Genomic DNA, 24,803 nt, shown 5'->3' on the forward strand with positions numbered 1-24,803 from the left:
CACCTCCAGATTACTCAGTATAATGAATTCAGATGTTAATTTTAACTGGTGGCACAACATGGGGCATGTGCCCAGCAATGTAATTTTGAATCTTTTCTTAAGTAATACAAGACCACATAATAGTAATAAAGCTACAAACTCTTACATACTTACAGTAAATTTAAAGATGGATTTGGATCAAATTCCTCTGTCCAAACTTCCCAGATCTTTAGAGTTGTTAAAAACCAAAGTGCTAATCGGGATTTGAATTTTGTAAATGGAACTTATCTTTAATAGTGAGCTGACAACTTTCCGGACCCAATAACCCCTTTACACTGAGACATATGAAATACAAATCTTGCAACATGGCTCCATTTAATTTTTTTTAAATAAGCAAAGGAGAAAGGTTAAGCAAGTAGACGCTGTAGTCTAAGGACTGAGACAATTTGACTCATCCATTCCAAAAGTACTTTGGACAGACTACAATACCAAAAATAATACTGAACCCTCCAAAATCCCAAGGAATTACAAAACATACTGTTCAGTCATGCACAGCAAATTACCGTGGTGGCTGTTAAGCAAAACTTATTCAGCACTAGATACTGAATGTAAAGTGACTGAGTGTGCTGTGTTGCAAAATTGCAAACCTTTCTTTATGTCTGTACTTTAAATTATTAAACAGCTCAAAATATGCCAGGGTTAGGGAAACTGGCACTTACTTGCTAGTGTTGTGACTGTGCTTATGTTTTGATCTCCTCCAACGCTGTTATATGGAAATAAGTAAAAATATTTTAAAAATTTTAGTCGACAGCATTTATTTCCTAAGATATTGGAATAATACAACTTCCCTTAATGGTGTTTCCATGTGCATATAAACATACAAAGTAAATTACAGGCTGCTCTTGTTATTTATAAATTTCTTAAGGACGGACTCTCTGTGAATGTCCCACATTAATTTGGGCGGGGGGGGGCAAACCTGCAATGGTGTCATTTAAACAGAATGTCAAAATCTTTTAAGTGAAAGAAATGAATTTTAAAGATTGAATGTAGTTTCCACTATTTCTGCTATCGTATTTTCCTTTAAAATAAACACAGTTATCTTTTATGAGTAATTATCATGATTATAGTATTTACATTATGAACATTGCCAGGATACAGGGCATAAATAGGTAAAACTATAAAGACAGTAAAACCTCAGAATTATGAACACCATAATTATAAACTGAGCAGTCGACTACACATCTCATTTAGAACTGGAAGTATGCAATCAGGTAACAGCAGAGACAAAAAATAAGGCAAATATACTGTGCTAAATGCAAACTACTGCTAAGAAAGGAAAGTTTAAAATAAAGATTTCACAAGGTAAGGACACTTTCTGTGCTTGTCCATTTAAACTAAAATAGCTAAAAGCAGCATTTTCTTTCTTTATAGTGAAGTTTCTAAGCTGTATTGAGTCAGTGTTCAGTTGTAAATTTTTTAGAAAATTACCATAACATTTTGTTCAGAGTTCTGAATAACCTTCATTCCTAAGGTATTCATAAAGCTGAGGTTCTACTGGATTAAAGGGTAATATATTTTTCCATTTCACTCAGTATGAGGAAAGAAACTAGACTGGCCAATTTCACTTTCTGTTATTATACACTTAGACTTTCTCTTGTCCCAGTGATTGCTCTGGAATTCTGCTTCTATTAATGTGGAATGTTACTTTATTAAAAAGTGTATTAAAATGTATGGAGATCCATTTGTTATTAGATTTCTATAAAGATTTCCTTTTGAAATTCACCCTTAAAAAATAAAGCCTAAAAACTTGGACCTATATTACTTTTATAGAGTTCCTTTAATCTGGAATGAGGGTACTTTAATACATTACCCAGTTGATATTTCTAAATACAAATGAACACAAGTGAGAAATGATGGGAAATCATGCTGAGATTGTAATTAAATCTCAAAAAGTTTTCATAATTACAAAACCAGAGAACATTGTTAATCTCAATATGGCACTTTTGAACGGTATGGCAAATATCAGTGCCAGATGTGAAAGTCTAGGCCTGGACTGATTGTGACTAGTGGCTGCATTGTGTGATGCTGCTAGATCAGGGAAAAGGTCAGGAGAAATATTGACCTTGTGTGGCTTGAGAGAAGCAGTGAGAACCCAATTCTGTAGTCCATTTACAGGTAAAATGCCCCTTGACTCCAGATGGGAGGTGTGCAAATTTAAGGCTGGAACTTTGGAATGAGGGCTGAAGTTTGTTCAAATGTATGATAATCTTACTCCCTATCGAGAATATGGATGTGAACAGGTGTCATTCCCAACCTTCTCTAAAACAAAGTCCACACAGAGCATGAAGCCAAATTCGCTCCCCTCTTTGGATTTCTCAATAAAAATGATTAAGAACAAAGTTTTGCTTAAGGCTCCTTCCCAGGCTGGGATGCTCCTTGAGAGAGGTTCAGCCCAGACCTCAGATCTTCTTAGCAGAGCATTTCCTTTATATTCAAGGCAAGAGATCAGGACCTGACATAAGTCAAAGAAAAACACTAGTATTTACTAGTAAAGTCAGCCTATCTAGTTAGCAGGTGTTATTTCAGCAAGGTGCCATCAGCCTGTCACAACATGTTCTCTCAAATGTTTTTAGTAGTAGCCTAGGGAGATTCTCATGCAAGACAATAAGTATTTCAGCAACCATAGGGCTGAGTTCAGAGACCATGACAGTTTCCCTAAGGACAAAAACATTCAGATTGGACAGAATTTTAGGGCACTCACCTCCAGGAAAGACCTCGGTACTGTGTCAGAACATCAAGAACATCATTTGGTTTGGACCCTGCTCCATTACCTGCCTGATACCAAGGGAAAGGGAGAAGGTGAATAGACCTGCTGGATAAGGCCATCCACGATCACTCACTGTGCCTGATCATAATGAAGCAAGGAGAAGAGAGGTTAATGAGCCAAGCTACCCTAGTGTAGATACAGCATTTGTTCTTAAAAGGATAGAGGTTATTTCTGTTCCACACATCTGAAGCATACCCATCCTGTCTATTCTTGATAGGATGAAGCAAGAGGAATAATTCATATTAGATATGATTGCCTTTTAATGGAAGTTAACGTAGAACACATCAGAAATGGGAACTTTTTCAGGGCTAATTTGTCCCTTTTTGTTGAAAAAATTTGAAACTTTTCAAAGCAGTTCTAAGTTTCTTTAAGATAATAATAATAAATACAGTGGTGCTGAATGAATCCCTTGTCATGTTGCTCGTCACCCGAAAAGGGACTTCCCATACTGCAGAACACATGCATGAAAGTGTGCTCACCAAGAAGGGAGCCACAGTGGTCTAGGACTAAGTGCAGCCCTATGAACAGTGTTTATGTGCAAAACAAAGGTCATTGTGATATATGGCCATTTCCTGCAGAATCCATTGGCAGATGTTATTGATAAAGTTTAAATAACTTTGGAGTCCATTGTATTCTACATGCAAAGTTTACAGGTTATTGTAGGGCAACTTCTCTCAGAGGGAGATATGGACAATGTAAACTCTGGGAAGTGTTATGAATGTCAAAGGCCAATTTTACAGAACATGTCAAAAAAAGATCCTAGGAAATACCAGAGGTAAATAAATGCAAATTCCCACTTCCAGACCCATGCTTTTGATGCTACACCCTGAGGAGAGATACATTGTCTGCTGATTACTTATTCACGGTACCTGAATATCAAAGACACCCGCTGTATAAAGAAAAAGCTCGCCTATGCATAGAATCATAAGACTGTAAGGCTACATCTAGACTACAAGCCTATTTTGAAAGAGAGAGTCTAGATTGCAACCACTTCTATTGAAAAAGCGAGCCACTTTTTCGAAAGAGAGCACCCAGGCAGTCTGGATGCTCTCTTTTGAAAAAGCCTTGTTTGCATTCAAGAATACCTTTTTTCGAAAGAGCACTTTCAAAAAAAGGCATTTTTCCTTGTAAAATGAGGTTTACCACGGTCGAAAAACCGTCCCGCGTTCTTTCGATTTAATTTCGAAAGAATGCTGTGGCAGTCTAGACGCAGGGGAAGTTTTTTTGAAAAAAAGCCACTTTTTTCAAAAAAACCCTGTAGTCTAGACACACCCTAAGAGACCTCAAGAGGTCTTATACTCCAGTCCCCTGCAGGCAAGACTCAATATTATCTAGACAATCCCTGACAGGTATTTGTCTAACCCAGGGGTGGGCACTAATTTTTGTAGAGGGGGCACTTCATCAATGTTGGTAGTGGTTGTGGGCCAGCCCCAGAAGGGACAGGGCCTTAGATGGAAGGGGCAGAGCCTTGGGCACAAGGAGTTGTTCCCTCTAGGCAACACGTGTGGTGGGGGAGGAGACTTCGTGCTTTCCCCCATGAGGTGGGAGAGCATGGGAGGTCCCTCCCCCCATCCTAGGGTGTGTGGTGCCCACAGGGCACTGCCAGCCATTTTGAACAGCTGGCAGTTCCCTCTGGAACTGCCCACCGCTGGCAGGGGGAGGAGACTTCCTGATTGGCCTGGAAGCAGGGGAGTGCACAAAGTCTCCCACTCCTGCCCCCGCCCTGCTGGGGCACATGATACTTAAAGGGAACCACCAGCTGTTTTGAACAGCTGATGGTTCCTTCAGGTGCTGCACGCCCTGGCAGAAGGAGGAGACTTTGTGCACTCTCCCGCCCCTGGGACTCGATTGGCCTGGGGGCAGAGGCACAGCAGGCCAGGCTACGGGCCAGATCAAATAGCTTGGCGGGCTGGATCTGTCTCACAGGTCTTGACCAACCCAGACAAACCTGCTCTTAAAAATCTCCAACGATGGAGATTCCAGAGCCTCCCTAGGCAATTTGTTTCAGTGCTTAACTGCTCTGACAATGAGGAAGCTTTTCGTAAAGTCTAACCTAAACCTCCCTTACTGCAAGTTAAGCCCATTGCTTCTTGACCTTGCCTCAGAGGATAACAAGAACAATGTTTCTCCTCCTTCCTTGTAACAACCTTTTATGTACTTGAAAACTTATGTCCCCCACCCTTCCAGACAGCCCTCTGTTTTCCAGACTAAACAAACCCAACTTTTTCCCCAATCTTTCCTCATAGGTCATTTTTTAAAAAATCTTTAATAATTTTTCTTGCTCTCCTCTGGACTTTCTCCAGTCTTTCCCATCTTTCCTGAAATGTGGCACCCAGAACTGGACACTGTACTCCAGCTGAAGCCTAATCAGCGTGGAATAGAGCATAAGCATTACGACTCATGTACTTGTTCTGAGTAACAGCTGTTATGAACTTGTAACCACAGAGAAACTGCTTGTAGGGGTTTGGAAAAGTGATCACCTTCTAGAGTCTTTGTTTGTGGTGGGAGTGATCTCTAGTGAGCCTATTAGCATGTGTGCAGGTCTGTATATTGTTTGTATTATATTTTCCCTGTATTGCTTCCATCCTAATAATAAATGTGCTTGCTCAGAAAGGCTGGATGGCAGCTTATAATTATGGGCAATTACACTGTTTTTAAGCCTCTATAGAGAAAGCAAAGCAGGCCTGCGTTAGCAGCCTGGAAAAAAACCAGTCAAGAGAGAAAGAATCACAAGTCTCCTTCCAAGAGAGGTGCCAGCTGACGGGATGGGAGCCTAGAGGGCGTGCCCTTACTAGACCAAGGATGGGGCAATACAATCACCCTAAACTGTGACAGTCACAATCTGCCTGAACAAGAAAGCTGCTTATTGTTCCATAGAAGTGCAACAGACACAGCATCTGATCTATGTTACCCTGGCTCTTCAGTTATTGGTTCAGATACTGAGATGGTGCGAAAGGGAGTAGGCTCCAGGGAAACTATGCTAATTTATACCACCTGGAGAACAGGCACATTTTGTTTTGTTTATGCACATTTGTTGGGAAGGTAAGTATCTAGGGATTTTATCTCTGAGCTGTAAAAATGTATGCAGTTATCAAGCTGACTATTTTTATCTGATGTGCATCCTAATCCACCAGTCCTCTATGTGCAGCATTCTTGTTGATTGAAATGGGAGTTCTGCACATAGAAAGACTAGGCCTATAAGGTGATGAATAGTCATAGCTGAACCAGAAGACAATATGGCATGGAACATACAATTAGCCAAACAGAGCACAACAACGTTTGTATTACTCTCTTTCATTAGAATTCACATCTGTCTTCATATCATTCAACTGAAGTTATCCTGTGATCTGAACTTACTGTGAGTGAGTCTCCCAGTGCACCAATCACTTTGATGTCTGCTGGCCTCAAGTTGTGAACTAAGGAAAAAAGATTGAAAGGAGAAGGGAGTTTCAGATCCGGCTGTATTGGAAGACCTTTCTCTGGGATAAGTATAAATTATTCTAGAGACTCTAGTTCAATAGTCATGACCCTTGGTGCTTGGAATGATAAATTGACAAATACTGGCATTGATCAGAAAACTCGACAGTTAGAGACTTGATCCCATTGCGACAAACCAATTATAGTGAAGAGGTCAGGGGATTTCCCTCCAGAACTGTCCCAAAAGAAAGATTTTTGTCAAGCCCCAAGAAATGCTGGAGCTTTTAACAGCAAATCAAAATCCATCTAGGAAAGAAACGCCCAGAGGTCTTAAGATTCTAGACCGAATTAGAAAAAGTATCGTATTTTCTCCTATTGGCTGGTTATCATTTAGCTGATCATTACAAGCAAGTGAGTCTTCTGTTCAGCCATCAAAATAACAAATGGTCAGATTTTCAAGAGTTTGCCATGGTGGGTGCTGAACACTTTTGAAAATATGACCCAAATGTAGGTGCCTGAAGGAGAGCTGAGCTCTCTTGCAAATCTGCCCCCAGCTGTGAGTATCTGAAAATCCAGCCCTGGACTCTTTTGAATAATCTGCCTATATTTGGCATGGAAGGATTAGGTTTTTTATTGTTAAATGTTGATAAATAACAATTTCACTATATACACACAGACAAAAGAAAATATTTTCAGCAACAATTGAAATTTACCAATAGGCAAAGTAAACATAAGAATCTGAGTCAAGGATATTTACTTTGTTCATTCTGATGTGTTTTGACAGTTATAAAGCTCTAAACCTCATAGTTTGCTATCAAATTATCTGACACACATAAACACACAAGCACACACACCAGTTATCTGATCCCCAAGCAATAGTTTCCTGAAATGGTGAAAATTTAAACGGATAAAAATAGGGGGTGAAATGCCTAAAACCCAAAATTTTGTACAATTGTGAAAATTTAAAATTGATAAAAATAGAAAAATGCTTTAAAATATATCTGTCTAAATAAAATAAAAATAAAATTTTGTCATGTTTACCTATATTTCAATTTGTGACATAATACAAATAAAACTGAAGGAAGAACAGTCTAATTTTAATGTAAGGCAATGCACCAATATGCATATATTGACCTTGCTATGTTAATAAGTTTCCATCTGCACACTTTGTTTTTTCTTCATCTAATTTATTACTTGACTTCTTAAGGGTGTGTATATAAATCGTTGGTCTAAAACTGGCCTCTTTTTGCATTAGGTTTTTTGGTAATGGTCCCTTAGGTAGAAAAGTTATCCATTATATGATATACTGAAAAAAAAGCACATAAAATTTTAATTGCAAAAGGAACAAAATAGATCTCAGCAGTAAATTCTGAATTGCAGCATAACATTATAAGCTCCTGAAAGCGCTGTTGGTTCTGAACACAGGGGAAATTAACTTCCATTTCTCTGGCTCATGATGAGTAGGACTAACTGTTAGACATCAATATCACCTGCAATTATAGCCAGGCAGAGGACAACTCCAAGGTATTTTCCAGAATGGACCATTCAGTTATAGAGCGATTAGTGAACTATGACTTAGTTGGAAAGAGTACATCCTAATCAGATAAAAACCTGATTAATATTAAGGCAATTAGAGAATTTAACAAAAACTCATCTGAAGAGTCTTTCAATCTTATCTAAAGAACTCCTTCTGTGGCAGAGTAGGAACCTTATTAGGATGCAATGATTAGTTTCTGTTCTGTGTCTAAGATCAGAGAAACCTGTGGTTACCAAAGCTTTTCTGTCAGTAGAGCCCTGCAAATCTGCAGATATCCACTTTATAGCTGCAGATATCTGCTTAATATCTACAGGTATCTGCATCCACAGATATCACCGATATGGATGCAGATATCTGCAACTCAGTTTTGCAGATACAGATGTGGATACAAATTTTGTATCTAGAACCCTGCAAATCTGTGGATATCCATTTTATATCCATAGGTATCCACATCCATGGATGTGGTTTCCCTGACTCTTCTTTGTGGATATGGATGTGGATACAAATTTTGTATCTGCCCAGAGCTCTATCAGTAAATCACATCTGCCTCTGAGAAAATCACTTGTAAGTAAAAGGGTATGGATAACATAAAAAATAAACTATTTCAGACATGTTGCCTTGACCTTAGGCTGTTTAAACTGAAATAACTCTAAATATCTATTTCCCCCCATCATTTTTACTGTTTTATTTGTTATTTTTGGTGAAGGTAGTGCCATTTGTGGTTAAGCCTCTGGACTGGGCTGTTGGAGACTTAGAGGCTATTTCACATTTTTATCCTGTGAGACATTACAGCAGCTATCAGTCCCTCAATTTCCCCAGTGGAGATAATCAGAATTCATTGACTTATTGGCATGCTACATGGCTTAAATTGTTCCTGTTCATGCCACATTTTGAGATCATTGTCTGGAAGGGCTACAGACATATATAGATTTACTATAATTGCATCTAATGCTACTTGGGAAGACTAGCTAGATTTACTTTTTGCCCTTTGCCAGTTTTACCTTGAGTTCACCTACACTTAAGGCCAATTCTATGTATATGACTTCATAAACACTACAGGGGAAGTTTTAAATAGTCACCCAAAGCTGCTTCTTTTATTTCTGAAGTATTTTTTACTTTAATGAAATAATTTGATACTTTAAAAAAGTTACCCAACTAATGTCCCTTCAAGATCAATTGTAATAGTACTCCAGTAAAGATACAAAAAATCTGTACCTGAAACAGGAACCGTATTAGAGGGAATTCTGTCAAAACAGGGAATGCTTGTCCCATAGCTTCTTTCCTGGAAGTACACACAGTGTGAGACATCACAGGAGACCTTTTATAGACTGATGGTGATATGTTTGGTGTTCCTAGGGATTTCTATATAAAAACGATCTCAGACCTTCCTAGTGTAAAACTAAATTCCACAACATTGAATTATTTGCACATAAAAGGGCACACGGCTGGTGGCTTTTGTAAGTTATCTACTAGGCTCTCTTCAAAACTGATTTGCTTCTGTTAGGGGATGTCCCAATAGAGCATCATCTAACTTCAAGGCTTGATTAAACCAAGCTTCCACCTCATGAGTGCTTCCTCTGGATGTCCAGGGGTCTCCTTCCTCTTGGGAAGGCTTGACCTTCCAACCAGGTCATTGAGTGTGACTATGGGTGTTGATTATCTAACTCCAGGTTCATCTGGACCCAAGTGCACTCAAGTCTTAATCAGTTCCCACAAAGTAAGCCAATTAAATACTACTCCACCCTAGTTTTCCACCAGAGTCCTATTCCAATCATGGTTCCTTATAGAGATCTATTGTGGAATCCCTACAGCCAGCGGCCTTCAGTTCCCTGTTGTGTCTTTCAGACTCAGTCCAAAGTGTCTCTTTCAGGTTTTGCAGATTTCTCAATCTGCCCCTCTCAGGTTCTCTAGTTAACCAGGAGTACCAACCTTCCACCAGCCAGCCCCTCTGCTTCTTGCCTAGCTCCCTCACAGCAAATCTCCCATTACTCTGAGGGCTTCCTTCTTTATATGTCTGTCCTCACAAACAACTCTCCCATCCTCACTACCTTTCCCAGGTGTTGAAAACTGAAGCCAATCTAGGTAAGACCCTTGCAGTTCCATTAACTCTTTCCTGGGTCCTGTTCCTTCCTACCTAGAAGCAGAGAGAGGTATCCTTTCAACCACAGGGCACTGAACCACCCTCTGATAGCTTCTTCCAACTGGGTAAGCCTCCATTTAGGATTGATTTCAGGTCATTGACAGATATATTTCCAAGCCATGCTGTTGATGCATTTTCAGAGAGAGCGCGCAAGAAAGAGCGCAAATCAGAACACTTCTTGGAAGTGCACAAAAGCAACCTTAACTCCAGTGGTATAATGACACCACCATGATTGTTTTCATTTTGTCTTGTTATTTGTATGGTCTCCTGCACTGTAATCTTGTTTAATGATAGAGTCACAGAAGTGTTTTAATGTCTTGGCTCCTGGTCAATGGAAGCCATGGACCTGGTGCTTGAAGTGGTGTCTGCAGGGGGAGACAGTGCACAGAGTCCCCTGGCCACCCTTCCGCCAAGGAGTGAGAGGGGCATGCCACCGCTTCCTGGGAGCCATATGGACTTCCTCCATTCTTAGGAAATGCTGGGGCCACCTGAGGTCAGTGCTGCCCAGAGTCTACACCCTGAACCCCTTCCTGTGCCCTAACCTCCAGCCCCAGCTCAGAAACCCCTCCTGCAGCCAAACTCCCTCCTGGAAACCGTATCCCGCACCTACTTTCACACCTCTGCTCCATACCTGAGCCCTTCCCACACACCAATCCCATTGGCCCCAGCCCAGAACCCCCTCCTCCATAGAATCTACCTGCCCTGCTGGCACACCTGCCAACCGGATTTCTAGCGGCCCAGTCAGCTGTGCTGACTGAAGCTGCCAGAGTCCCTTTGTGACCTGGTGTTAAAAACCAGATGTCTGTCAACCCTATTGTCCAATATGGTGATCAAGTGGGGCGTTATTTGGTTTGAGTGTTCTGGTTTGAGTGGTAAAGCTTTTGCTCAGTCCTTCTCTTCTAGGTCTCCTTTCCCTCATGCCATCTGGTTCTCTCTCATCTCCTCACAGCCTGAAAAGTGATGGGCCCAATACAGTGACCTCTTATGCAGCTGTGAATCAGGAGTAATTAATGAAATCTGTTGCATTACCCTAAAGTAAGCGAGATGAGAACCAGACCCAGAACATGCAGTACCGGCCCACATATCACATGGACTACTAGGGTTGCTGGTCCATGGTAGACTGAACTCTTGCTCATGACAATGACTACCACCACCTTTGCAATGCTCAGGACTGTAGTAGCACTGCTCAACAACCCTGAACTTAGGCCGTGTCTTCAAGGCCAGAAAAACTTGTTTTTTAAAAAAATCTCAAGATAACTAATACATGTGAATGATCCCAAGGTAAAAGTAACTATAGTGAAGACAAGACAACACAGTTTGACCACAACGTAAACTCATCAAGGTTAGCCTGGGGCTGACCTCACCTGCTTTACCTTGAGGTAAACCTAACTTGCCTTGCCTTCACTGTATTTTTACTTTGGGATAACTCATCCATGTTAGCTACCCTGAAATTAAAAATCACACCATGTTTAGCAGCAAAGACAAGGCCTCAGGCTGACTGAGGCCAATTTATTTTTGGCCCATGCTACACAAAGAGCAGCTTGGTGAGGATGTGGCAGCAATATATGTTTTTTAGTCCTCAGCCATTCACAGCATGGCAGCTAAAGAGTCTCAGGCTTTGGATTCATAACTGTCCCAAGATAGTAATGTTGTTGAAACACCACCACTCTTGTACCAGCGCCTTCCATCCAGTCCTAGCCCTCCAGTGTAAACACGTATTCGTTTATATGCTATACCAAGGTTTTCCATACCTGAGACTGGCCTTCAGCTTGTGATGTCAGAGGGGAAGATGAGTAGTTACTATTTCTGTATGTGAACAAATATGGATACTCCTGCAGAGATAAGAAACATTTAATGGTCATAACGGAAAGATAATCAGCTGCTGCTAAAGACAACTGGACAGATTTTCCTGAAGGAGAAAATCAGCATGATCTCCAACTATCAAATGAACATAGTGCTAATAAAACATGCCATGTTGATGGGCTTGGAGATTGAATTCCTATTTGTCTATCACACCAATATGGCTTAAGCAGTGTCAGGGACAGTCACCTGACTGTATCCCCTGTCCCAGCCTTATGGTCTGTGTTAAGAGATACAGGATAGTTTAGTCTCTATAACACTTTCAATGACTGTTCATTTACAAAGCCTTTCAGCAAGAACTGTACAGCAAGAACTGTCTGTCACTATCAGCTGGGGCCAGACTGAAACCAGCAGCCTACATGCAAAAGGCTTGGTAGCCAATCCCCACATCCCAGAGCCATCCAGACCCTCCTCTTCCTGCTACTTCTTACATTCCCATGGAATGAATTCAGAAAATTCACAAAGAAGTTGTGACTGCATGAGATGGAGAGTCAGATACAGAGTGAATGACATAGTATGATCCTGCACTAAGGCCAGAGGAGAGGCTAACACAATCATCATTGCTACTGTCAGTTGTTGGGATCAAATAGTAGAGTTGCCACTTTCAGATTAAATAAGAAATTGATTCAAGTCACGACTGATCCAAGTTCTTCACTCTGTGTGGGCCTCAGTTTTACTGCTAAAATTGATCCTAATACAGGCAGTTTTCTCCCTTTGAAGAATAATTCACTTTATTCATTTCCAGCACGTGAACCACTCTGAAAGATCCAATGTGGCAAGGTGGTTTAACTACATGCTGCCAAGAAGTCCAGTTATCAGTCAAACCTTTTCAGTGGTTTGGCATTTCAGAAGACAATACAGATAAAAAAGCTTATGCCAAGTCCACACTATAGGGGAAGGTTGGTTACAATTAGAGCAACATTAAAAAGGTAGCTGGAATCAATGTACCTTAGGCCGAGCTTTAGCACCATCTTCACAGCAGGAGGGCAACAGAACAAATGCTCCGATCAGATTCCCTTACTCCTTGCAAGGAGCAGGAGTTCTGACATCAGTGGGAGTGCCCTCAGCATTTGATTTAGTGGGTCTTCACTAGATGCAATTAAAATCCTACATTGAAAAGAAAGCATTCCTACCTGAGATGGGCACCGAGCCTGAAGCATCTCCATGTAATAATAATGCTTCTTCTTCCCAACTGGTTCCAGCTAGAAGAGGACAGAGCACAAATATCTTATCCTTGGGGGGATCAGTCATAGATCAGGTGTGTTAGGATCTGGAGTTTTAATTCAGGTCCATCTCTAACATATACCAGCACACAAAAACACTGAGTTGTGCATGACTTAAGGTGGCTATACACATAACATAAAACCACAAAAACAAGGAAATGACAACTACAAAAGCAAGGCATCTCACATGACCCACCTTTTACTCCTCCACCTGGAGAAGCTGTATCTCCCCTTTAAAGCTAATATCACCACCTTAACTCTGCCCCAGTAGGGATGCCAGACTGCCAGCTCACTTCCATGAACTCCCCACTACCATTAACAGACACACCTCCCCCAGCATTCCCTCCCCTCCCCTCCCCTGTCTATCGTGCACAATTCTAGAAAAATCACATTCACTCCTATTTAGGAAGGGGGCTTTTTACAGTGAATAATTTTCTAAGGGCCTGTCAAAGTTCTCCAGGAACAAGGCCTCTTATGCCATGCACCTTTTCCTGGTCATAGATCAGTTAATTGAAATTAAACTCAAAAGGGCCCTAGACTTTTCAAACGCCAACCTCCACCACCTATTTATTGCCTGTTTTAACTGCAGCTCAAGTTCTATTGTTCGGCCTTGATGCAGGCCTGAGTCAGGGGGGGTTTGGATTGGAACCCAGGAGCTCTTCTCTTGTCTCAGCTCCAATTAAATGTCAACCTCAGAAGACACAGGCAGGCCTTTTTAATCTCATCTAGTACACCCCGATTGGCTACTGCCTTTTCTATTCCCTTTTCATCCCTGGAGAGCCAAGTTTATTGATTCCACCAGCACCAGAGCCTGAATAGCTTCTGTAAACTGTGCTTGGGGGTATAAGTTCACTATCCCTTTTCCCCCATGACAGTTTTCTTTTGGGAGACTGTGTCAGGGTAGTGATATAGCAGGGGGCAGAGAAGGGCTGGCACCCCCTTTGTAAATCCAGAAAATCACAAGACTCAAAATGTGAACCTTTTAAGAGCGCCAATTTTTAATTGATTAGAACTCAGATCACTTTACTGATTTTTTTTAAATACTTCAAAAAATTCAAGCTATGTTGGGAGATTATGTGCTAAAAATGGGCAAATAACTATGTTTTTCATGTAAAAAACTCTCTCTTTACTCTCTGTACTTTATGCACAAAACCAAATATTATCTTAACTCAGATGGAGCAATGGCACCACCCCGATTCTTTCACTGTGGCATGTGTGTTATTTTAATCTCTCTCATGCTTTGATCCTCTTTTGTGATAGAGTCATAGAAGTGTAATACAATACTTTAACACACGTGCACCTTCCTTCTGGAGAACAGAGCTCACAGAATTACAAGCTGGCTTTTATCATAGCTAATGGATATATTCTTCTATCTCAAGTGAGCGAGGCTTGTGTTTTTGTTGGCTCTGATTTTTACTCCCATTTTTTATATATGCAGTCACAGCTTGTTATAAACACAGTATATGTAACTACAGTCTGAATACAGACTGTTTATCATCACCCCTGGCTGCTTCTCCCACAAGATGGAACAACGATTAATGCATCATTGTGGCAGCTGAGGAAACAGAATATTGATAAATGCAAGATGAATATTGGAAAGACTAATTAGGCTTCTCTTACTCCTTGCTGGGTTCTAAATAAACTGTAAACACTTACTAAAGAAACTTGGGCACCTATGTCTTTGTTCAATGTGCAACAATAGTCAGAAAAGCAAGGGTGCATAAGGAATGGGATAGAATTATAGGACTGGAAGGGACCTTGAGAGATCATCTAGTCCAGTTCTCTGTATTCATGGCAGGAATAAGTATTATCTGGCATCTAGTCCATTCCTGACAGATGTTGGTCTAACCGGGAGCTGCCTGAGGCTGGCTGTGGGAGCTGGTGCCCCAGGAGGAGCGCGCGATCGGTGTCCCCGCCTGCAGGGCCGTCAATGGACTGACATCATTGGCGGACGCCCTGGGTGCTCCCATGATGTCATCATCGGGCATCCCGGGCGGTGGCACCCTAGGCGGCGGCCGAGTCCGCCTATAGCCACAGGCCACCCCTGGGTCTAACCTATTCTTAAAAGTCTCCAATGATGGAGATTCTACTATCTCCCTAGGCAATTTATTCCACCCTGACAGGAATTTTTTTCTAATGTCCAACCTAAATCTCCCTTGTTGCAATTACATTCTGATGGGGTTTTTTAATCTATCCTCTGAGATTAAGAGGAACAATTTGCCTCCCTCATTCATGTAACAATCTTTTCTGTATTTGAAAACGATTATTGTGTCCCTTCTCTGTCTTCTCTGAGGGATAGAAATCATTGAAAATATTACAATGCTATTATATAAAATGTCATTGTTAAATTCTTGCATAGAGGGTGTAGTTTTAGTCATTCCATCTAAAAGGAAACAAAGGGTTCAGAGACAGGCAGTACAAATGCATAGAAACGTCTGTTGGAGAAGCATTTGGTAAGGTTAGCACTGTGTAGTTTAAAGAGGAGAGAAATAAGAAGGAACATGACTGAAATATACAAAATAAAGGATGGTGGACAGAAAGTAACTTGGGTGCTCCCACCTTGAACTCTCATAAGCAAGAATGACTGGCAGTTTAATTCAACTGATAAAAAGAAAAATACAACCTGGCCAGAGTCCTGTGGCCAAGAGGTTAGTAGATTTAGACATTTGTATGGATAATGAGAAGAACCACATTTACATTAAACAAGATTTTTAAAATATTAGAAAAAATAAAACCATCACACTTTAGGACACAAGCTAATTGCTGACTGATAAATGATAGGAAGATATTTATGCCATGGGCAATCTTTTTGGTCTACTGGAAAATTTTTCACTTTCCTCTGAATTTTCTGTTGGCCACTGTCAAATACAGATTACTGGATTATATGGTGTCAAGTATCAGAGGGGTAGCAGTGTTAGTCTGAATCTGCAAAAGTGGCGAGGAGTCCTGTGGCACCTTATAGACTAACCGAAGTGTTGGAGCATAAGCTTTCATGGGCAAAGACCCACTTCGTCAGATGCATGTAGCAGAAATTTCCAGAGGCAGGTGTAAATATGCAGGCCAGAATCAGGCTAGAGATAACGTCATTGTTAAAAACTTGCATAGGGTGTGTAGTTTTAGTCATTCCAACCTAAACCTCCCTTGCTGCAGTTTAAGCCCATTGCTTCTTGTCCAGACAGTCTTTCACTGAGAGTGCCAATGCCCGAGATGATGGGGCGTCCGGGATTTCCAGGTTTGTGGATCTTGGGTAATAGATAGAATAACACTGATCGGGGCTCTAAGGGTGTGTTGATTTGTTCCTGTGCTTGTGTGAGGAGTGTCCTGAGCAGATGGTGCAGTTTCTTAGTGCTCCAACCCCTCAGACAGAGACCAACACCTACAAGATCTTCACCAACCATTCTTGAAACTATGATACCCTCACGAGAAAGTGAGGAGACAGACTGACAGAGCCAGACATGTACCCAGAAGCCTCCTGCTACGGGACAAGCCCAGGAAAGAAACCAGCAGAACACCATTGGCCATCACCTACAGTCCCCAGCTAAAACCTCTCCAATTCATCTTTAGTGATGCAAAACCCATCTTGGACAATGATCCCTCACTTTCACAGGCCTTGGGAGGCAGGCCAGTCCTCACCCACAGACAACCCACCAACCTGAAGCATATTCTCACCAGCAACTATACACTGCACCATAATAACTCTAACTCAGGAACCAATCCATGCAACAAACCTCGGTGCCAACTCTGCCCACATATCTACACCAGCAATATGTGATCACAGGACCTAACCAGATCAGCCATACCGTCACTGGTTCATTCTCCTGCACATCTACCAATATAATATACACCATCATGTGCCAGCAATGCCCCTCTGCTATATACATCGGCCAAACTGGACAGTCCCTACGTAAAAGAATAAATGGACACTAATCAGATATTAGGAATGGCAACATACAAAAACCTGTAGGGGAACACTTCAATCTTCCTGGACACACAATTGCAGATCTAAAGGTAGCCATCTTGCAGCAAAAAAACTTCAGAACCAGACTTCAAAGAGAAACTACTGAGTTACAGTTCATCTTCAATCAGCTCAGGATTAAACAAAGACTGTGAATGGCTAGTTAACTACACCTCCAGATCAGCTACTAGAAGTGGGCTTCATCTGCCCTGATTGGATCCACCTGTCGTCTCTAGCCTGATTCTGGCCTGCATATTTATACCTGCCTCTGGAAATTTCCACTACATGCATCTGACAAAGTGGGTCGTTGCCCACAAAAGCTTATGCTCCAACACTCCGGTTAGTCTATAAGGTGCCACAGGACTCCTCGCCACTTTTTTTGATTAAATGGATCACTGGTCTGATGCAGTTTCAAAATTCCAATGTTTTCAGAACTAATATAAAATGTTTAATGAGTAGATAGAGAATGATGCATAGTACAAATCGATTCCCCCTGTGGTTGCTACCTTGTTAAGGTTTTTGTCTTACAGGATTTTTGTTTCTCCCTGTCTTGTAGGGCTGGACTTTTTATGGTCTATTTTGTGATGTGAATGATATCTGAATAAAAAAGCAAAAATGTTTTGTCTAAATTCTTTAATACAAATGAAAGGCACTCAGCACCTAGATCTATTTCCAGAGAAATGCTGCAAAGCATTTACCCAAATTAATCAAAACTGCCCATTGTAAATATCAGCATGATGATGTGATGGTGGACTAAATATATGAACAACATACTCACTGCCTTTCCCAAATGCTTGCTGAATTTTAACAAACCACTTTCTTAACTACATAGTTTGTGGCAACTTTGCTCCTAAGTAGTAATTAAACATTTGGTAAAGTTTCCAGCTAGCTCTAAATCTAGCTGTCAGTGCCTGCCTGCTCATCTCCGTTCAAATGGATAGATGATTTTAGTTAGCCAGATGTCCACTTATCATGGGTATGGTCAAGTTTCCTACAGTCCCATAAAGTTTGTTTACAGCTACCAGCCTTGGCTTTCAGTGTTCTCTGCTATTATTTAGCTCTAATTTACCCCTAAATGTCTTCTAAGAGCCAAGTAAGCAGTGTAAGTATCAGTAATGCTGCTAAGACAATATTGGCCTCCCGTGGTTTGGTAAATTCTCTGGTTTGGCATCGGTCAGGTCCTGAGGGTGCCGGACTAGAGAGGTTCAACCTCTACTGGAGTCTTTAAGGATTTCTGCTGGTCATTGGGTAGGTTGTCATTCAGACAGAAAAAAGTTGCAAGCTATAAAAGCAAACGGACAACCCACAACTGAGCACGTACAATTCACATACCAAGTGGAAGGAGTAGAGCATTTTGGACACAAAACGGGCTCCTTTCTGCTCGTCTGAGTATTTATTGCCACACTGGTTATGATTTATGTCTTGTATCAGCTCTCACTTCAGAGTGTTTGTGTTTTTACAATGAGCAGCTAGCACCTGATGCTGTTCTGATGAGAGTAAGAGCTTTCCTTTATCAGAGGTGCCCATCACATAAAGAAATCTCCCATGCATTTTAAACTCCAAAGATTAAATCACATCATCTTGTCTTATGCAATTGTAGGCAACCATCAAAGGGATTTCAAATAAGGAAGTGTACCCAGAGAGATGCCTTTCTGAGAACGTCCAGCTTTCCTAAGAGATGTCAGGGTCAAAGAAGAGAAGCATAGAGATGTACAGATAGGGAAGCATCCAAACAAAAGCAAAACTTAATTAAGTATTTTCATGTCTTAAGTGAAATAGCATGTCTTGACTCAAACAGCATCTCCAAACACATCAGGCACCCAGAGTAAATCTTGAAAAAGCCCATCTTTGACAGTACACCTTCACTTTGCTTAACATATTCCATGCACGAATTCCACAAAATGTTTCCAGAATTAAAGGGACAACAGTGAAGTATAGAAGAGGGGAATGGTAAGAGGATATATATTCAGAAGACATGTGACTTTATATGGAGAATCAGAGAAGACTAGTGATACAGAGAAGCTCTTCCAATGGCAAGATTTGTAGAGGAGAAGGCTCTTCTACCAGCAGGTACCAGACTATTGTGCAAAGGGAGGCAAGATAGTTTGGAGCTAGGTGAGAGCAGGGATTTTAGAGTGAGCTTGAGAGAGTCATGCACAAGATAGAATGTTGTACAAACCCCTGGAGGGCTTTAAACATATGGAGCCAGGATTTCACCTCTGGAGTGCAATTTTGTACTGGACCCTGCAATGAACACAGTGGCAGTAGAGCTGTTTCAAGATGGGGATGATAATGTTGTGGGTGATGCTTCCAGATCACAGGCCCTGCTTCTCATGGGGGACTGTAATCAACCTGATATCTGTTGGGAAGCCAATACAGCAGTACACAGACAATCCAGGAAGTTTTTGGAGAATGTTGGGGATAACCTCTTGGTACAAATGCTGAAGGAACCGACCAGAGGCTACGTGCAGCTTGACCTGCTGCTCACAAACAGGGAGGAACTAGTAGGGGAAGTAGAGGTGGGTGATAACATGGGAAGCAGTGATCATGAGATGGTAGATTTCAGGATCCTGACCAAAGGAAGAAAGGAGAGTAGCAAAATGCACACCTTGGACTTCAGAAAAGCAGATTTTTACTCCCTCAGAGAACTGATGGGCAGGATTCCCCGGGATGCTAACATGAAGGGGAAAGGAGTCCAGCAGACCTGGTAGTATTTTAAAGAAGCCTTATTAAAGACACAGGAAGAAACCATCCCTATGCACAACAAGAAAATCAAATATGGTAGGTGACCAGATTGGCTTACCGGGGACATCCTTGGTGATCTTAAACACAAAAAGGAAGCTTACAAGACGTGGAAACTTGGACAGATGACTAGGGAGGAGTATAAATATATTGCTCAAGAATGTGGGGGAGTTATCAGGAAGGCGAAAGCGCAACTGGAATTGCAGCTAGCAAGGGATGTGAAGGATAACAAGAAAGGTTTCTACAAGCATGTTAGCAATAAGAGGGTGATCAGAGAGGGTGTGGGGCCCTTACTGGATGAGGGCGGTAACTTAGTTACAGATGTGGGAAAAGCTGAAGTACTCAAAGCTTTCTTTGCCTCTGTCTTTACGGACAAGGTCAGCTCCCAGACAAATGCACTAGGCAATGCAGTATGGGATGGAGGTGGATAGCCCTTGGTGGGGAAAGAACAAGTTAGGAACTATTTAGAAAAGCTAAACATACACAAATGCATGGGCCCGGATTTAATGCATCTGAGGGAGTTGGCAAATGTCATTGCGGAGCCTTTGGCCATTATCTTTGAAAATTAGTGAAGATCGGGAGAGATCCCGGATGATTGGAGAAAGGCAAATGTAGTGCCCATCTTTAAGAAAGGGAAGAAGGACAATCCAGGGAACTACAGACCAGTCAGCCTTACCTCAGTTCCCGGAAAAATCATGGAGGGGATCCTCAAGGAATCCATTTTGAAGCACTTGGACGAGGGGAAAGTGATCAGGAATAGTCAACATGGATTCACAAAGGGCAAGTCATGCCTGACCAATCTGATTAGCTTCTATGGTGAGGTAACTGGCTCTGTGGATATGGGAAAGTCGGTGGATATGATATACCTTGACTTTAGCAAAGCTTTTGATACGGTCTCCCACAATATTCTTGCCAGCAAGTTAAGGGAATATGGATTGGATACATGGACTGTTAGATGGATAGAAAGCTGGCTAAACTGTCGGGCCCAATGGGTAGTGATCAACAGCTCGATGTCAGGTTGGCGGTCGGTTTCTAGTGGAGCGCCCCAATGATCTGTTCTTGGACTGGTTTTGTTCAACATCTTTATTAATGACCTGGATGAGGGGATGGATTGCACCTTCAGCAAGTTCACAGATAACACTAAGCTAGGGGGAGAGGTAGATACGCTGGAGGGCAGGGATAGGGTCCAGAGTGATCTGGACAGATTAGAGGATTGGGCCAAAAGAAATCTGATGAGGTTCAACAAGGACAAGTGTAGAGTCCTGCACTTGGGACGGAAGAATCCCAAGCATTGTTACAGGCTGGGGACTGACTGGCTAAGTAGCAGTTCTGCAGAAAAGGACCTAGGGATGACAGTGGATGAGAACCTGGATATGAGTCAACAGTATGTCCTTGTAGCCAAGAAGGTGAATGGCATATTAGGGTACATTAGAAGGAGCACTGCCAGCAGATCCAGAGAAGTGATTATTCCCCTTTATTCGGCTCTGGTGAGGCCACATCTGGAGTACTGTGTCCAGTTCTGCCCTCCCCCCCTTCCCTACTATAGAAAGGATGTGGATGCATTGGAGAGGGTCCAGTGGAGGGTGACCAAAATGATTAGGGGGCTGAAGCGCATGATCTAGGAGGAGAGACTGAGGGTACGTCTACACTACAGCGCTAGTTCGAACTAACTTAGTTCGAATTAGTTAATTCGAACTAAGCTAGTTCGAACTAACGCATCTAGAACTAAAAACTAGTTCGAACTAGCGTTTTGCTAGTTCGAACTAGCAAGTCCACATTGAGTGGACTCTGAACAGGGCTTAAGGATGGCCGGAAGCAGTGCCGGCAGGGCATAAAAGGAGGACTTAGAGCATGGAGATGCTGTCTCAGGCTAGCCGAGGGCTGCGCTTAAAGGGTCCCGACCCCCACCCCGGACACACAGTTCTAAGGGGTGCCCCGCTTGCAAAGAAGTTCTGGCTTGGAGTGCCCTGAGTGCCCACACTGGGCACATCACACCACTCGGCCATCAGCCCGGCTGCACTTGCCGCAGGCTGCCATCTGGGGAGAGGGAGTAATTGGGGGGCTGCAGGAGAGCTTCCACCCCCAGAAGCCCGCAGAGCCAGCCCAGTCCTCCCCATCGGGGGCTCGTACCCCATTCCTCCCTCACCTCCTTCCACTTACCCTTCCTTAGCCCCCCTTCTTATTGATGTACAAAATAAAGATAACGTTTCTTCCAACATTGACTCTGTCTTTATTGAAAAAAAACTGGGGGAGACTGGGAAAAGGAGGTGGGAGAGGGGAAGAGAAAGGCTGGGAGAGGGGAGGGCAACTAACATGATCAGGGGTTGGGAACAGGTCCCAGATGAAGAGAGGCTACAGAGACTGGGACTGTTCAACTTAGAAAAGAGGAGACGGAGGGGGACAGGATAGAGGTCTCTAAAAGAAGGGGTTGGGTGGAGAGGGTGCATTCAGAAAAGTTCTTCCTGAGTTCCCATAAAGAAGGACTAGAGGACACCAAAGGAAAGGAATGGGTAGCAGGCTACAAACTAGTAAGAGAAAGTTGTTCTTCTTCACAAAGCAAATAGTTAACCTGTGGAACTCCTTGCTGCAGGAGGCTGTGAAGGCTACAACTAGAACAGAGTTTAAAGGGAAGTGAGATCAAGTCATGGAGGTTGGGTCCATGGAGTCCTATTAGCCAGAGGGTAGGAGTGGTGTCCCTGCCCAAAGTTTGTGGAAGGCTGGAGAGGGATGGCACGAGACAAATGGCTTGGTCATTGTCTTCGGTCCATCCCCTCCAAGGTCCCTAGGGTTGGCCGCTGTCGGCAGACAGGCTACTGGGCTAGATGGACCTTTGGTCTGACCCAGTACGGCCATTGTAAGCTCAGGGCTCAGTGTCGGGGGTCTCAGTGGACCCCCTTGATTTTCATGCACACCTGCTCCTGGGTGGCCAGGCTGGCAGCTCTCCTGCCCTAGATGGCCACTTTCCTGTGCCTAGTGCGGATATCGTGGACGAGGTCCACGATGTCCGCACTAGCCCAGGAAGGTGCCCGCCTCTTGCGGTCCAGGGCAAACTCCCGGGAGCCGCCAGCCTGGTCCCGGCAAGAGGGGGAGGGCTGGGGGGCATCGGGTGGGTGGCTCTGTGCCGTGCCAGGTGCAGGGTCTGCTAGCTGGGTGCTGGCAGGCTTGTACCTGGCACGGGCACCGTAGCCAGCCCGTGCCCCTTTAAGGGGTCCGGGGCCGGGAGGGGGGCATAGAGTTTCCCTGGTGTTGGCCAGAGTGGCCACCAGGGAAACCTGGGGAGGGCTAGCCTCCCACTAGTTCGAACTAAAGGGCTACACAGCCCTTAGTTCGAACTAGCTAGTTCGAACTAGGCGTTAGTCCTCGTAAAATGAGGTTTACCTAGTTCGAACTAAGCGCTCCGCTAGTTCGATTCAAATTCGAACTAGCGGAGCGCTAGTGTAGCACCTATTAAAGTTAGTTCGAACTAACGTCCGTTAGTTCGAACTAACTTTGTAGTGTAGACATACCCTGGGGGATTTGGGTTTGTTTAGTCTGCAGAAGAGAAGAGTTAGGGGGGATTTGAGAGCAGCCTTCAACTTCCTGAGGTTCCAAAGAGGATGGAGAAAGACTGTTCACAGTGGTGACAGATGGCAGAACAAGGAGCAATGGTCTCAAGTTACAGTGGGAGAGGTCTAGGTTGGATATTAGGAAAAACTATTTCACTAGGAGGGTGGTGAAGCACTGGAATGGGTTGCCTAGGGAGGTGGTGGAATCTCCATCCCTAGAGGTTTTTAAGTCTCGGCTTGACAAAGCCCTGGCTGGGATGATTTAGTTGGGATGGTCCTGATTTGGGCAGGGAGCTGGACTTGATGACCTTGTGAGGTCTCTTCCAGCTCTATGACTCTATGATTCTATGTCACATTTCTTTGTACAGTACATGTGAGAAGGAAGACAGCATGTACAGAATCTGAAGAGCTAGGATTTGGAAAGTCTGGAGTGAAGGGAGGGTTAATAGGTTAGAGGAAATGAGCATGTGAACCCAGGAATGACCAAGTTCTGATCCACTCTCCAAGTTTAGCAGCTGGAATGCTAGCTGCATAGTTCAGTGAAGATGTGGGATGGGGATAAGGAGCACAAACATGGGTTCTAGTTGACAAAATGTTCAAATAGCTTAAAACATTTTCCTACGGCTTCCCTACCTGATGCCATTTGCAGATGAAACCCAGGATTCTTAAAACATTGGCCAAGCTGACCCCAGATGCAACGTTTCCATCTTCTGTTTGCAAAGTGCAAGTTTTGGTGGCAAAATTAACCCTCAAATAAACTCATTATTTGCACCCGGCATGGGGGGCGTAAAATCACTTTCATAGAAATTTCACTGGAAAAAAATTGTGCTTAGCACATGGAAAGGCAGATTTTTGCCCTAGAAGTAACTCTTTCATATTTGCATGAACTATTGATAGTTTTGCACTTACACTCGGTCAAAAATGGTTTTGGTTTTTGAAGAGTATTCAGTCTCTGAAACATCTTGCATATTATTTAATCTGTGCAAGATAGGCAAATGCCACCTGCCCCAGATTATAGGTGGAGAACCTGAAGCACAGGTAAGTTAAGTAACTTGCCTGATCTCACAGGAATACCTTGTGACAGCGCTTAATTTGGTCTTCCAGAGTCCCTGGCTTCTATTCCTCTTCATATTAGTCTGGCAAGTGGAACTGAGCCAGACACCATGACACAGGAGCACGACATATATCTTATCATAGCATCTGCCTGACCATAAAAGATATTGAAATATGAACTTTGATGTTATGAGAGTTCATGGGTAACTTTTGTTCCAAAGTTACAATCTTGATTAAGATTACTTTTTAACCCTCTGGCTGCCACTAAGTGACAGAAATTAAAGCTAGATCTGCCTGGATTTATTCTTAAATTGAGTGTAATGAACTGCTCACCAGATTTTGGTTTATTTTTCTAATAGCATCACCTACCCTAAAGTGGGAACTGCTTAAAATGAGCCATAGTGGGTCAGACCAATGGTCCATCTAGCCCTATAACCTTTCTGTCATAATGGCTAATGCCAGATGCTTTAGAGAGAATGAACAGACCAGAGCAATTTCCACTGATGGGTTGTTCACTCCCAGCTT

At 42.7% G+C, this 24,803-nt stretch overlaps 1 protein-coding gene across 4 annotated transcripts in view; it reads right to left on the bottom strand.

Moving 5' to 3' along the window:
- The window catches only part of PLB1 (phospholipase B1), a 128,951-nt gene that overhangs the window by 72,422 nt on the left and 31,726 nt on the right, over window positions 1-24,803 (bottom strand). For all 4 annotated transcript variants that reach the window (XM_075925371.2, XM_075925369.2, XM_075925370.2 and 1 more), the window contains 6 exons: window positions 12,894-12,962; window positions 11,652-11,732; window positions 8,976-9,042; window positions 6,164-6,222; window positions 2,741-2,814; window positions 699-742 (listed from right to left, as the gene is read on the bottom strand). In XM_075925371.2, the coding sequence (XP_075781486.2) occupies window positions 699-742; window positions 2,741-2,814; window positions 6,164-6,222; window positions 8,976-9,042; window positions 11,652-11,732; window positions 12,894-12,962 (394 nt within the window). The remainder of the gene's footprint in view (window positions 1-698; window positions 743-2,740; window positions 2,815-6,163; window positions 6,223-8,975; window positions 9,043-11,651; window positions 11,733-12,893; window positions 12,963-24,803) is intronic.

Source organism: Pelodiscus sinensis, chromosome 3 (assembly GCF_052426305.1).
Source record: "Pelodiscus sinensis isolate ZL-2025 chromosome 3, ASM5242630v1, whole genome shotgun sequence".
In the NCBI taxonomy this organism is placed as follows: domain Eukaryota; kingdom Metazoa; phylum Chordata; order Testudines; family Trionychidae; genus Pelodiscus; species Pelodiscus sinensis.